The sequence below is a fragment of the Malaclemys terrapin genome, chromosome 2, assembly GCF_027887155.1.
Source record: "Malaclemys terrapin pileata isolate rMalTer1 chromosome 2, rMalTer1.hap1, whole genome shotgun sequence".
NCBI classification, from domain to species: Eukaryota; Metazoa; Chordata; order Testudines; family Emydidae; genus Malaclemys; species Malaclemys terrapin.
In genome coordinates this window covers 132,556,315-132,568,771 of record NC_071506.1, presented here as the reverse complement: position 1 = coordinate 132,568,771, position 12,457 = coordinate 132,556,315, and the positions used below count along the sequence as shown (strand labels likewise).

Below are 12,457 nucleotides of genomic sequence, written 5' to 3'. Positions count from 1 at the left end.
CTTGTATTCCATCAAAGGAGAGAAGCCACTATTGCACAATAGCAGATGTAGCATTAGATACACAAAAAGCACACCTGCAGGCCTTAGGTGTCAGGCAGCACCCTTAGAACACAAAGAGGAAGCTATGTTTTGTTCCAACTCCCAGTCACCCGCAGATACTGTAATAATGGGTTGTTCAACCAACGTCTTGGCGGTGCAGGGGAATTAAGAGTCCGTAGCTTGGGCTTCTGTCACCACACCCCGTAGTGGGATAGATTCCCTGCACTTTGCCCGTTCTCCAGCACAGTACCGCCGGGTCTCAGTGGCAGTCCGAAGCCACCACCTGTTTCAACACTCAGCAGAACCAGCTAAGATTACCGATGTGCAAGACAGTCATGATACTCATGGAGGCCTCCTGATCACAATGGCCTTAGCATCCACACATGGTTTCAGGTTGCATAGTAGCCTCTATTTCCAATGTGGTGGGGGAATAGAACCTCAACCTTTTGGATAAAACCGTGAGTAGTGTCAGCTATATCCTTCATCAAGGCAGCTTCCCATATACTCGCAGAAGGATGGTCTTGATCCAGTAATTATTTCCCTTCCCTGCATCCTGCCAGGATCTCATTCATGTTAACATTAGTGTGTTTTATAAGAGACACTCTCAGAAGGCTTGCTTGCTTTTAAAAGACAGCTCTCATATCACAGGCAAATTGGATCTATAGGATTGTCTACACAAAGAAGCTATTCTGGAATAAGATAGGGTCTGAGTTTAGAGCACTATGGCTATTCCAGAATAACTCACTCTGTAGACATTCTTATTCTGGAATAAGAGTCCCTTTTTTCAGGTTTATCTTAATCCATTTACAGTGGATCAAGCTAAATTGGAAAAAGGCACTCGTTCTGGAATAAGACTATTCACAAAGGGAGCTATTCCAGAATAGCAATTGCACTAACTGTCTCCACATAGACAAGCCCTAAGTCTAGCCTCTAGCTCATCTCTTCTGAAATGGGGCAGGCGGTGCGTGCGTGAGAGAGGGAGATCTAATCCCAAAGTCTGCCAAAGCTCCAGAAAGAAAGATCATAGAATTACAAATCCAGACTTGTCCAGGTGAGTGGGGGGAGACTGATTAGAAAAGAATGTTCAATGGAACTGAAAAACCGCCTGTATGAAAGTGAGAGCCCCACACTTCCTCCTCGGAGTAGAACTTAACTGGAAATAGCAGATCATGACCCATTCAAGTTCAAGAGCATTAAAACAAGTCACTCTACATTAGTCAAATTCCTGTTAAAACCAGCTTATCTTCAGAGGGATGGCTCCAGTTCAAATCTAACCCACGTCAGCACTGACTAGTGGTAGTTACCATCCAACTGCAGTTCAGCGGCTGCCCAGTTCGTAGTTGAGAGGTGTCTACACCACAAAAAAAGCCGTGACAGTTGGCACTAAATTGCTCTCCTTGTTAGCAATCTGGATTGGAACGGACCATGGAGACTAAATGCCTCTTTCCCCTCCAGAGATGGTTCTGTCAGGTCAGGTCAGGGATTTTGGCAGGATCAGGGAAGCAGGCAATGCCCAAGTGACCATCCACCAAATGGGGGATATTGGTTTCCAGGCCACTTTTCACGAGTTTGAAAATGTACTTATAGGGCAAATAAATCTGTATGGGAGCAACACTGCTAAGGGCATGTATATAGGATGAACAATGGCATAGACCAGACTTACTGATTTCTCCCTGTCCTGTCCCTTCTCTCAGATACATCACACTCATGCCTTCGGCAGCATTTCTGAGCCCTCAGTGCATTCATGCACGATACCTGGGAAGCAGTTTTGACCCTTTGGGCTTACACCCCGACAAGATCAAGTTACAGAGATAAGCCAAGCAGGAAAAACGGAGCGATTGTAGTTTTTTCAGTCTCCAGGGCTACCTCTCTATTACTACGGGTCTGAAAGCACACACTGTAGCCCCACACCCCACAGGCTGCATAGTAAGGGTAGAGCAGCGGGCAGCCTACACATAAAAGTGTCATCTATTTCCCATAAATGCATCTGCCAGCCAGCGTGCAAACATTGTGACCAGCCAGCTTGCCTCTTAGTTTTAGTCCCCCAAAAAATCACAAGAGCCAACTCTGTGGAAAGCCAGCCACTAGCGTTATTTCAATTTGGCTACACAAAGCACAGGAGAAGACCCTGTGCTGAAGGCTGGTATGGAGGGGAGAAGACAGATAACGACTGGATAATCCCACATCTTTCACATGATTTTTTATCAACCAAATCCTTTCTTTAGCCTCAGACTATATAATCTCACCCTCAGCTAAGGCCAGGGATTTACATGCCTGCACCCTGACTAGTGATTGGAGGAAGCAAAAAGATCCCTTACGTCAAGAAATAAACTAAGTGAATGAATGAATCAAATCAAACCCTGCTTGGGAGCAGTTACCTATTACACCGCCCATCCCCCTTTACCAATTTGTGAGACTGTGTCAGCTCCTCTTCCTGATGGTTATCAGCGCACTGGTTACATTCTTCATTCAGATACCTGTTCAATCTGATGAATTTGTCGGTTTCTAAATACATGCCTGGTGAGAGCCTGCTTTAATATCCTGGGCTTCCCTTACTTGCTCCAGTCTAGCAAACCACCTCTCTAATGGGAGATTTGGGGCATTTCACTGGAGTTCTCACCACTTAGAATTGGAACAGTCCAATGCAAAACACATTTTCAACACAGTAAAGAAAATATGTTTAACACAGTTCTGTTATTTTACTGTGTTTAACAGAACTACACATTTATACAAAAGTTTTTCAACCATTTGGTATTAAAACTGAGAAGAGAGGCTACAAAACCAGGAATAGATACAAGATTCTTTAATCTACCCCCAGTCTTGAGAGGAGCCATTCAATTGGACAGATGGAGAAACTTTGCAAATGCAACTTCAAAATGAATTCCGAACATTTCACGGAGAAATCTTCAAGCCAAGATTGTCAGTTCTAGATCAACATCTCAACGTATTCATAGACAGTTTTAAAATTCTAGTTTTTTTTAGCCTTATCCCCTCACATACAAATAAAAACCATGATGATATATTTGAGCTTTTCAACTATTCAGCTTTCCTGAGGATGCTGCGTGCTTACATGGCAACTGGAAAACATTAATACTTTAAACAGCTACCCCAGCCATAAGAGGAAGAATTAAAAAAATATTTTTCTTACAGTAACTGGTAACTTTTAAGCACATAGCTGCAAAAACAAATAAAATGTAGGATTCTGCTCTTTAAAGCATTAGATTAAAAATAGGAAAATGAAGTAGAAATGCAAAAGCTTCAAATAAATTCCAGGGTGTCGCAAGGGATTTTTTTGGACACGGATCAGGGAATACGTTGTCTTTGGTTTCATACAAGGACCAATATTTGTAAAGCACAAATAATAATCTGCAAAACACACTGAAAGCTACATTCAAAAAACAAAAAGTGCTATTGGAAGACACGGTCAGATTTTTGAAGTACACCCAGTGCTTTGGTTCTGAAACTAGGAAAAGGGCAAGTTTTCAATACTATTGCATAGGCAGGGTGTTCATTCCAGAAACAGTCATTTTTTGGAACATGGACTATTTGTTTGAAACGGTTTACCAGAAAGATCAGTAACAGTTCCAGAAAAGCTTCCGGGTCACTAATCCAACAGCTCGTAATGTACTACTACTGAGGCACGGACTGTGGCCAACCCAATGATCTAGTTAAAGGTATATTTTGGAAGTCTTACTTTATGGACCATAATGGATCAGTTCACAACCTCAGCATCTTTTAAAGACACAAAACCTAGTCTTCCAGCATTTCCTTTTGAGACGTTAATCATCTGTGTTTGGGCTTCTGGCTTTCTGAACTGATCATCTGACAACGTCAAAGAAACTTTTTCCCAGACTGCTGTGTAAATCCTGGGATGTAAGCCGACCAATATGGTTTCATACATTTCAGGAGTTTTCTGGTCTATTGTAATCTGTTATGGTAAACTAGAAACTACACAGAATAGGTGTAAAAACCTTTACAGAGAGGCAGAGAAAAAAGGAATGACCATACAACAAATGCAATTTTTATTTAGTTACTTTCATGCTCTCTAACCCAAAGCACAGACGAAGATGGGACAATATACACAGAAAACTTGATTATTCGGGGAGCTATAGGAGCAAAAAGCAGCACCTGATGGAAGGTAGGTGGGTAGTACAGTGGGCTAATGTACTGTGGCTTTCCGCTTCTGAAAGCTAAGGAGCTAAAATGGCTTAAGTCACAAGTGGAACGAGTATGGTGGCTCAACCTAGTCCCCAGGCATCTCTCACGCCATTGCAGCAGCACTTCTGGCCCTGCTATGCAATCGAAGTGCTGGAGCAGCAAGGCAATACCAGACTGGAGCAGCAAGGAGCACTTCCTGACATTCCCATTTGCACAAGGAGCAGATCATCCAAGACAGTTCACCAGGATGGCACAGTGAAAATGTACACTTACATCACATCATCGCTCAGTCTCACACTCTTTAATGGAGCTGGAGCTCATCCTAGCAGTCACTGGAAGTGTTAGGTGCGTGCGACTGCCCCATGCACACCACTTCTTGTGTCTCAGGACATCCTCTTAGCCCACGTGGGAGTGAGGAAGGAGGGGACTCCAGAAGAGCAGCAAATAACCCTCCCCCTGCCAAGTCTGAGGATGTCTTTAGTGTTTTCCTTGGGCTCTGGCTTAATGCAGCTCTCCTACTGCAACCCCCTCTAAGGTAAGAGTGCAGAAACAAGGGCTCATGGGAAAGCTGCCTTTCACCACGCTCATGCACAGTTTCTACATTATGCGTGGCCTTAACCTGCACTACAGAACTATTTCTCTAGCACTGAAATGCAATAAAATCATCCCAAATATAAACAGGAACTCTGTGTGAAGATCTAGCTTTCTCCACCACCCAACACCTGCTGTTTGTCTGAGATATAAACTCCTGAAGGTTGCATTTACAGTACAAGTGCTGAGACACCTCTTAAAAAGTAGGGAAAAAAAAAAAAGGCAGTGCCATGTTCCTTCTGACCAATGTATCCAGCCACCAGGCTAAAAATACCTGACTGTCTCCTTAGGGCTTGTCTACACTACTGCTTAAGTCGATGTAACTTACATCACTCAGGGGTGTGAAAAAGCCACCCCTCTGAGCTACACACATTACATGGACTTATGCACTGTCCGCACCAGCGCTAAATCGGTGGGAGACACTTTCCCACCGACATAGCTTCTGCCTCTCGTTGAGGTGGAGTAATTACGCTGACGGGAGAGCACTCTTCCATCAGCACAGTGCATCTTCACCAGACGCGCTACAGCAGCGCAGCTACATCAATGCGGCCAATGTAGCGTGGTAGTGTAGACTAGCCCTTAGCATGTCACCTGCATATGCTGAAGAAGTAAGCAAGCTCAAACTCTCCCTCACAATGGAACCCTGCAGTCCCATTTCCTTGGGCAACCAGCTGACTGGGAACAGATTTAATTGTCTGCAAACTGAACACTACCCCTTGAAACAAGATTTATCCGTTCCTGTTGCATCTTCACCTCCCTTTGCAAATGGCGGTTACCAGGCCCCCGCTCTTAAAGGGGTACTGTTAAGTATCTTTAACCTTAGGTCAACATTCCAGTCAAGCTAGCCCTACCTCTGCTGATTCTGTTCCTTTCCTATGACCAGCAACGCCCTGATCACACCCCTCCCTCGGTGTATGAAATTAACACCATTTACTTCTGTGCTGCTGAGCCTGCCTCAATGCCATTAGCCCAGCAGTGGGCAGGTGGGGTTAAAATGCTGCTGCACATGCAGCATACTGCTTTTGTTTTCATACGCAGGAGAGCAACAGAAGTCAAGAAGCAGATTTCCCCACCGGATTATTGCATTGATTTTAAAGGAGGTTATGTTTCTGGGTCTAATGTTCAAGTGTCCTTTAAGTAACCAAGTAAAAAGAAATGCAGAATATATGTATTTATAAAAACAAACTTAGAAGAGTCTCCTTTTATATGGCTGTCAGAGGCACTGGTGTGCAGTGTCCCCTCAGAAGATGACCACAGAGCAATGAAAGCTCCATCCAAGAGGCTCCCTTCTCCATCTGCTGTTTGAGGAGCTAGATTCTCCCCTTCACCGCCCAGCGTTCCAGGTTACAGGAAAAAGAGTCTCTCACAGAGCTGAATAGCTGGTTCATGGTGCAGAAACTGTCCTGCGAGAAAGGCCACCTTGTGAGCATATTTGCAGGGGGCTGGAACTCTGATAGTGCCTGGCCAGTTCCAGTACATGTGGCAAAGCTTGAAAGTCAACCTAGAAACAACAGGAGGAAAGAAGATTCCATTAGAATTCATACCTCCCTACTTGGGACACTGTATGTCTAACCCACAGGGAACACCATATGTTTGTGGAGGGCTGTCTTTTCTAGGAGCACTTTAAGGACCAAATCCTTCTCTCACTGAATTGCCATACTGGGGCAAACCGTTAACCTAGCTCTGACAGCAGCCCATGCAACATATTTTGGACACTAGGAATCTCCAAAGGTATTATATCAGCTTTATTAACAGTATATGTATTGTTAGGAGCTAGGGATTGTCTTCTGGCTCCACAGGGAGTTACAAGGAGCTTTCTGCAGGAATTAAAATAACTGGAAGGTGATACATCAATGCAAATCCCTAGGCAGGAATACAAGTCAGGAGAAGTCCCCCTGCCTTGCGGGAAGTTGCATATACCAGTTTGAGCTTGTTAAAAGGAGGCTACCAAAGAACTCAGCTGTATAAAGTGACCACCCTCACATAAGGGAGAGGTCACTCTCACTCGATCCAAGAACTGACACAGCTATAACCTAGGGACCCCCTGATGCCACCTGATAGAGAGCACAGGGGGTGCATAGGGTTGTACAGGAATCCCCTGGGTCAGACATCTGCATACTAGTTCACCAAAGGGGGCATGTGAAGCCTCTACTGAAAGCCATGAAAAATGTACATACGGATAATATTTATGTATTTATATTGAAAGTTATGCTCTTAGAGTTCAGGCATGTCACCAGGAGGTGACAGATTGGAGATGTTCCTTTCAGGAAGGACGTAAATGACACCTACCTACCTGCCCATTTGTGTACTGTATGCCTTACCCTACGTACCTATGCGCATACTCAGCCAGGGATTAATTGAGAGATTATAAAATCTACAGGAACAAATACTGGGGAGTTTCCTGTTCATGAATTATGACAAATGATTGGTCTGGTATATCCTGGAGTGTGAAGAGACACTTAATCCTTCACTTCGAAGAGACATTGACAGGATGCATGTCTCAACGAAAAGGTCACGGCCTGCCTACAGGGATTTTGGGTGAGCAATACTCTTACGTCTAATAAAATATTGTGTTAATTAAGCCTAGGCTCTAGTATGCGTGCTATGATTTTATTTTATAATGTAACTGTTTCCAATACTTCTAGTTGCTACTACTTGACTTTCTGTGCTTTGTTAAATAAACTTATACTTGATTTCACTATAAACATATTTAAGTGCTACATGTTAACTGGAGTGGTGAGTAGAGGTGACAGTGGAGTGTACTGTTTCTTTGGACGCAGTGGATTGGTGAATCCCATGAGTGTTCATGGAGCAGAGATTGGACACTCAATGGAGAAGCTTGGAGGGCTTGATGGTTGGAATGTGCCCAGCACTAGTCTGCAGAGGGACAGTGGAGCCTGCGTAGGCTGAGAGTGGAGGGCTTGTTTTGTCCGTGGCCAGTGGAGCTGGGGAGCCGACCTCCAACAGGCACAGACAAGGCTTCCTCATGCTAAGGGCAGGTGGCAGCGAGGTGCCTCATAGTCCTGGGTACCCCCAGAAAGTGTCACAACAACCTTGTGACTAACAGGGACAGACACTGAGGACAGGGTTTGAAGGACTCTGTTCCTAACAGGGTCTCCATGTAGAAGACGGGTGACTGGCTGGTAAGCTGAGACCTACACATTAAGATATGTTTTCTCTGTAATGCTTCTGTTCTGAACAAGTAATACTTTGCTTTATGAAGGCTGGATGGTCACTGATTAACCCTGCCATTACCCAAGAAAAAGAAGAACGGCAGGTACTGAAATGAGGTCAGATTTGACAACATAATCAGTGAACTGCAACTTAAATGCTCAGTCTAGAAGAGGGGAGTCAAAGGACCGTGCCCCAAGAGAGGTGATGGCTACAGGCCTGAGACTCTTGAAGAGGCAACAAAGGGGATCAGAGGTGCAGTTACCTCAGGAAGTGTGACAGCCAGCACCAGCTACTTTAGAGAAAGGTGCAAAAATCCCTAGTGGACAATTATGGAATAATCTACCCACAGGGGAAGTATGTTCCTGATCCTCTTAAAAAAAGCAGTGGCCTACTTAATGCAAACTGTGCATATGCTCATTATCCATAGATTTCTAACCGTTTTTTGAATCCTGCTCAATTATATATTGTCACTGGCAGTCAGTTCCACAGGCTAATTGCTAATTATACATTGTATAAAGTAAAGTTTCTTTTTATCTGATTTACATGTATTGCTTTTTTCAATTTAATCGATTCTCTCCCTGTTCTTGTATAATGAAGAAGGGTAAACAGGAATATCCAATCTGCCTTCTCTGTACCATTCATTTTTGAGTCGTTAGCGTTTGAGCCAATGAACTAAGGCACGACGGGAAGTAATTTCACCTCATTCTTTGTAAAGGTACATGTTGGTCTCTAGCTAACTTCCAAATGGAGACTGTTTTGCAACAGGCCTTGGGGAAAGTTCCAGCTTTGCTGCTGTGTATTGCAAGAGTATTTCTCAATACTAAGTCCTGTTGGAGAACAAGAGATTACAAGAAATGGATGTCAAACGCTGATTGGTTTGGCATCATCGTTGCTGGACTTTTGGCCATGATTCCCCCCCACGCTCCTTCAATAAATTCAGAAATATCTCGAGCTAGTATTTCCTTGAAAAAGAAAAATGGGAAATAATATGCAAAGATGCCCAACTCGCAAGTGATCCTGCCTTACCTAGTAGGACAAATTTTGCAAATAAACTCAGAGATATTTCCAAAATGAAGATGTGCCATGCTGGATCAGATCACTGCACCAGTAAGTCCAAGACGCTGACTCTCGCAGCAGTAGATAGCCAGCATTTCGGGGGGTGGGGAGCAGTTGCTAAATGCACCTCTGCAATCACATCAGAAGGCACAAGGAAGTAACTTCCACTTCTCTTTAGGGCAGGATTTGGACAACGACATCACAAAACATTCAAGACCAGAGTTACATGTCATCAGCGCCACCTCCAGCTACTCAGCCTCTCTGCTGTGCAACTTTGTAGGGAGGGGTGTTTGAGGAAGACCCCCCTGCTCAGTGCTCTCACCTTTGCATGTGGTCAGGACTGAGGTTGGCTGTGTTAAGCACACAGATATAGTGAGTCGGGATGCCGCAACCCTGTCGGATGCGATGAGACAACAAGTAAAAATCCACCCTGAGAAGGATAAAGAGAAACACTTTAAAGAGTCAAGTTGTCCACCTGTAAACGAGAGAAAAGCCTGTGGCAGTTCCTTAGGTAGGTCTGTTAAAGGGGGTTTACACCTGAAGTTGAGTTTGCTTTATCAAGGTTTCATTCTAAGTTGAAATCACAGCATGACCTCACTGCCTACTCCCTCAGTGTATCCTCTCCAGGGGTATACTAGCATCTAGACATCAAGGATACAGCAGCAATACCTAAGAGCTGAATATATAAATGGGCCTTTCGTTCCCAAAGCACTTCGGTCTATATTCATGCAGCACGTTTTGTGGTGGAGAGCAACCAGTACTGTGGGGAAGTGGATGGGAAATTTTGAGCAAGGACAGAGCAAAACCCCTTCTTATAAAATGCTTGGGGTATGTTTTATGCAGTGTTGTAGCTGCGTTGGTCCCAGGATATGAGAGACCCAAAGTGGGTGGTATAGTATCTTATTGGACCAACTTCTGCTGGTGAGAGAAACAAACTTTTGACTTACATAGAACTATTATTCAGGAGTATGTAACATACACAGAGAACAGATGGGACCCCCTCTTTGCAAAGGTCTAATGAGAAAGCGCTCCAGAGTAAATGGCATTGTTACATAAGGTATCCTACTGAGGCAGGTACACTATGGGCTGAATTGAACTTCTAGGGTCTAGAAAGTCTAGGTACCAAATTCATTAGACCATCCCCTCTGGCTATAATTGTCAGCTTCCTGCTGTAAACCAGTGCTGAGCCATATTCAACCCTTTGCTCTGGAATTGAAAATATGCACTAGGTTTCCACAAGCTAGTAATGCAATGTAACTTGACTCTCCACTTTTATTGGCAGTTACAGAATGGTGATGGGGGGCGGAACATATGGATACTGGCAGAGAACAGACTTTTGTGGGTTGCCTGCCACTCACCAATCTCTACTGGTGACAGTATGGTCAATTACAGTCCCTGGAGCGGGGGCTACAAAGTGCTCAGTGGACGCAGAGTAGAGATTGGTGCTGATTTTCTTCTGAACCACAAAGACCACCATCTTGGGCTGGTAGTTCTCAAAGGCTTCAAAACATTGCTGGAGCTGTGGGATCTCGTAGCTGACCACTGTGTTCAGCTGGCTGTCTGACACTCCATCTCTATAAACTGTTATCTTCTCAGGCAGACAGTGGTTCACCTGAATAAGAAACAAGACAAGACAAAGAATGGAAGCTCCTTCACTGGAGGTTTTCCAAAGGAGACTGGATAACCATTATGTTGGATGGTTTAGAAACAACAAATCTTGCATCTTGGCAGGGGGTCAGACTAGATGACCCTTGTGGTCCCTTCTAACCCTATGATTCTAAGAATGGTCTAGGGTAACATGGGTGAATTTGATGTCTTAGTACAGTTTCATGCTGTGAAGGAGGCCAAATTATATTTGGAGATTATGGTCTGAGAGTCCACAAATAAGGTCAAGTACCATTCTTGATCTGTAACAGAGTACCCACTGACATCAAAGGGCAGGTTTGCAAAGTTGAGTGTAGGACATGGACCTTTTAGTTAAAGTCACTGCGGTATGCAGCATCACTTGATGGGAAAGAGGTCAGTAACTGTGAACCTAAATTTCTTGAAAAATCTGACTCGATGAGCATTAAGAGTTAACCCCTAATTTTGAAGAAGTATTTTTCAGGCTGACACAGTGCTGCATCAGTTTCTATTTGGAAGGTTATAACCCCAACCACATGGGCTAGAAACTCATTCTTTCCTTGAAGTGAAAGCTTGCATTCTGTGAAACAGAATGGGCCACAAAGACTACACAAATATACTGATACTTCTGGCTTTGACCACTGATCTTTTTACTTTGGATTTAAATACAGTCAGTCTACTTTTGGACACAAATAAAGCCAACTTAACTGCTGCCCTGGAAGATGCTGGTTCATTGACTCCCATGTGGAATGAGGTTGCTGGGTCTCAGTCCAGGCCCTAGTGGACAAGTATCCACATTCGAAAAGCCACCATCACAATCAGCACCTTTCTGGACAGCCTCATCAAAAAGGCTAAGGACTGAATGGGCCACGGAAATTGAATCCCCCTTCTCCCAGTAGAAGGGGGCTCGTTCCAGAGCACCATTAAGGCATATTCACAGGACAGTATTTGGAAAGGCTTGCCCTACCATGGCCCATAAAGGACCTGTCCTGCAAGTAGACTTCAGCTTCCAGAGTTGTTAATTTGGCATCTTCCACAAGAAGCACTCAAAAGATAAAAACCTACCGTATCTAATTTACGTTTATAAATAGGACTGACTGCCTTTTAAATGAGTGCCTTTGCAACTCGGAACCCTAAAGCAGACCTAACCATGTGTCCGGGAGCATGGCTTTATTTGCGGACGCCTAGTGTAAATTAAAGCATATACACGACCCGCTGAAGTGGTGAAATAATCAAGAAGCTACATCATGGTCCTTACACTTTCATACAGAATGTACCATTCCTTTCTTTGCACCGAGGGGATTTATGGTGAGATAAAAGGGCTGAGGTTATTCAGAGACAGGAGAATATAACCGCTTAAGACAGGTAGCAATATTGAAAGTGAGAAGAGTCATTCAGCAATAGCTTCAGTTATGAGCTAGGCCTCATCGAGGTAATTAAGCAAGTCCCTGAGATAAGGAAGGAAGATTAAGCATGCCGTGCCAAACAAGGGGCCATTTCAATTTTTAAATTCAAAGTGAGCTCTGCAAAGTCTTTTACTCACTTGCTTAACTTTTAATTTGTTCTACTTTTTGTTTAGAAAGCCCAATTTAGTATCTTCCACTGATACTTCATGTAGTAGTTTTTCAGTCAAGGTGAACTCCAGGTTGTGTTGGGAATGCTGACACTCATAAACACATGGAGTTATAAACCCCATTATTCATGTAATGGGGCACAGTGGATAGGTGGATGCTACTTATTGGGTAAGATCCAGTTTATGGTGCTCTCTTTGGACAGCAATCCAGTACGTAGGAATTACCAGACTGAGTCAGACCTA

General features: G+C 43.9%; 1 protein-coding gene across 1 annotated transcript in view; it reads right to left on the bottom strand.

The window, feature by feature from the left end:
* Window positions 1-4,044: 4,044 nt before the first annotated feature.
* Window positions 4,045-12,457, bottom strand: part of PIWIL2 (piwi like RNA-mediated gene silencing 2) — a 33,744-nt gene continuing 25,331 nt past the window's right edge. The window contains exons 20-22 of the mRNA XM_054016717.1: window positions 10,377-10,630; window positions 9,341-9,448; window positions 4,045-6,289 (exon numbers count right to left, since the gene is read on the bottom strand). Coding sequence (XP_053872692.1) covers window positions 6,133-6,289; window positions 9,341-9,448; window positions 10,377-10,630 — 519 coding nt within the window. The 3' untranslated portion in view covers window positions 4,045-6,132. The remainder of the gene's footprint in view (window positions 6,290-9,340; window positions 9,449-10,376; window positions 10,631-12,457) is intronic.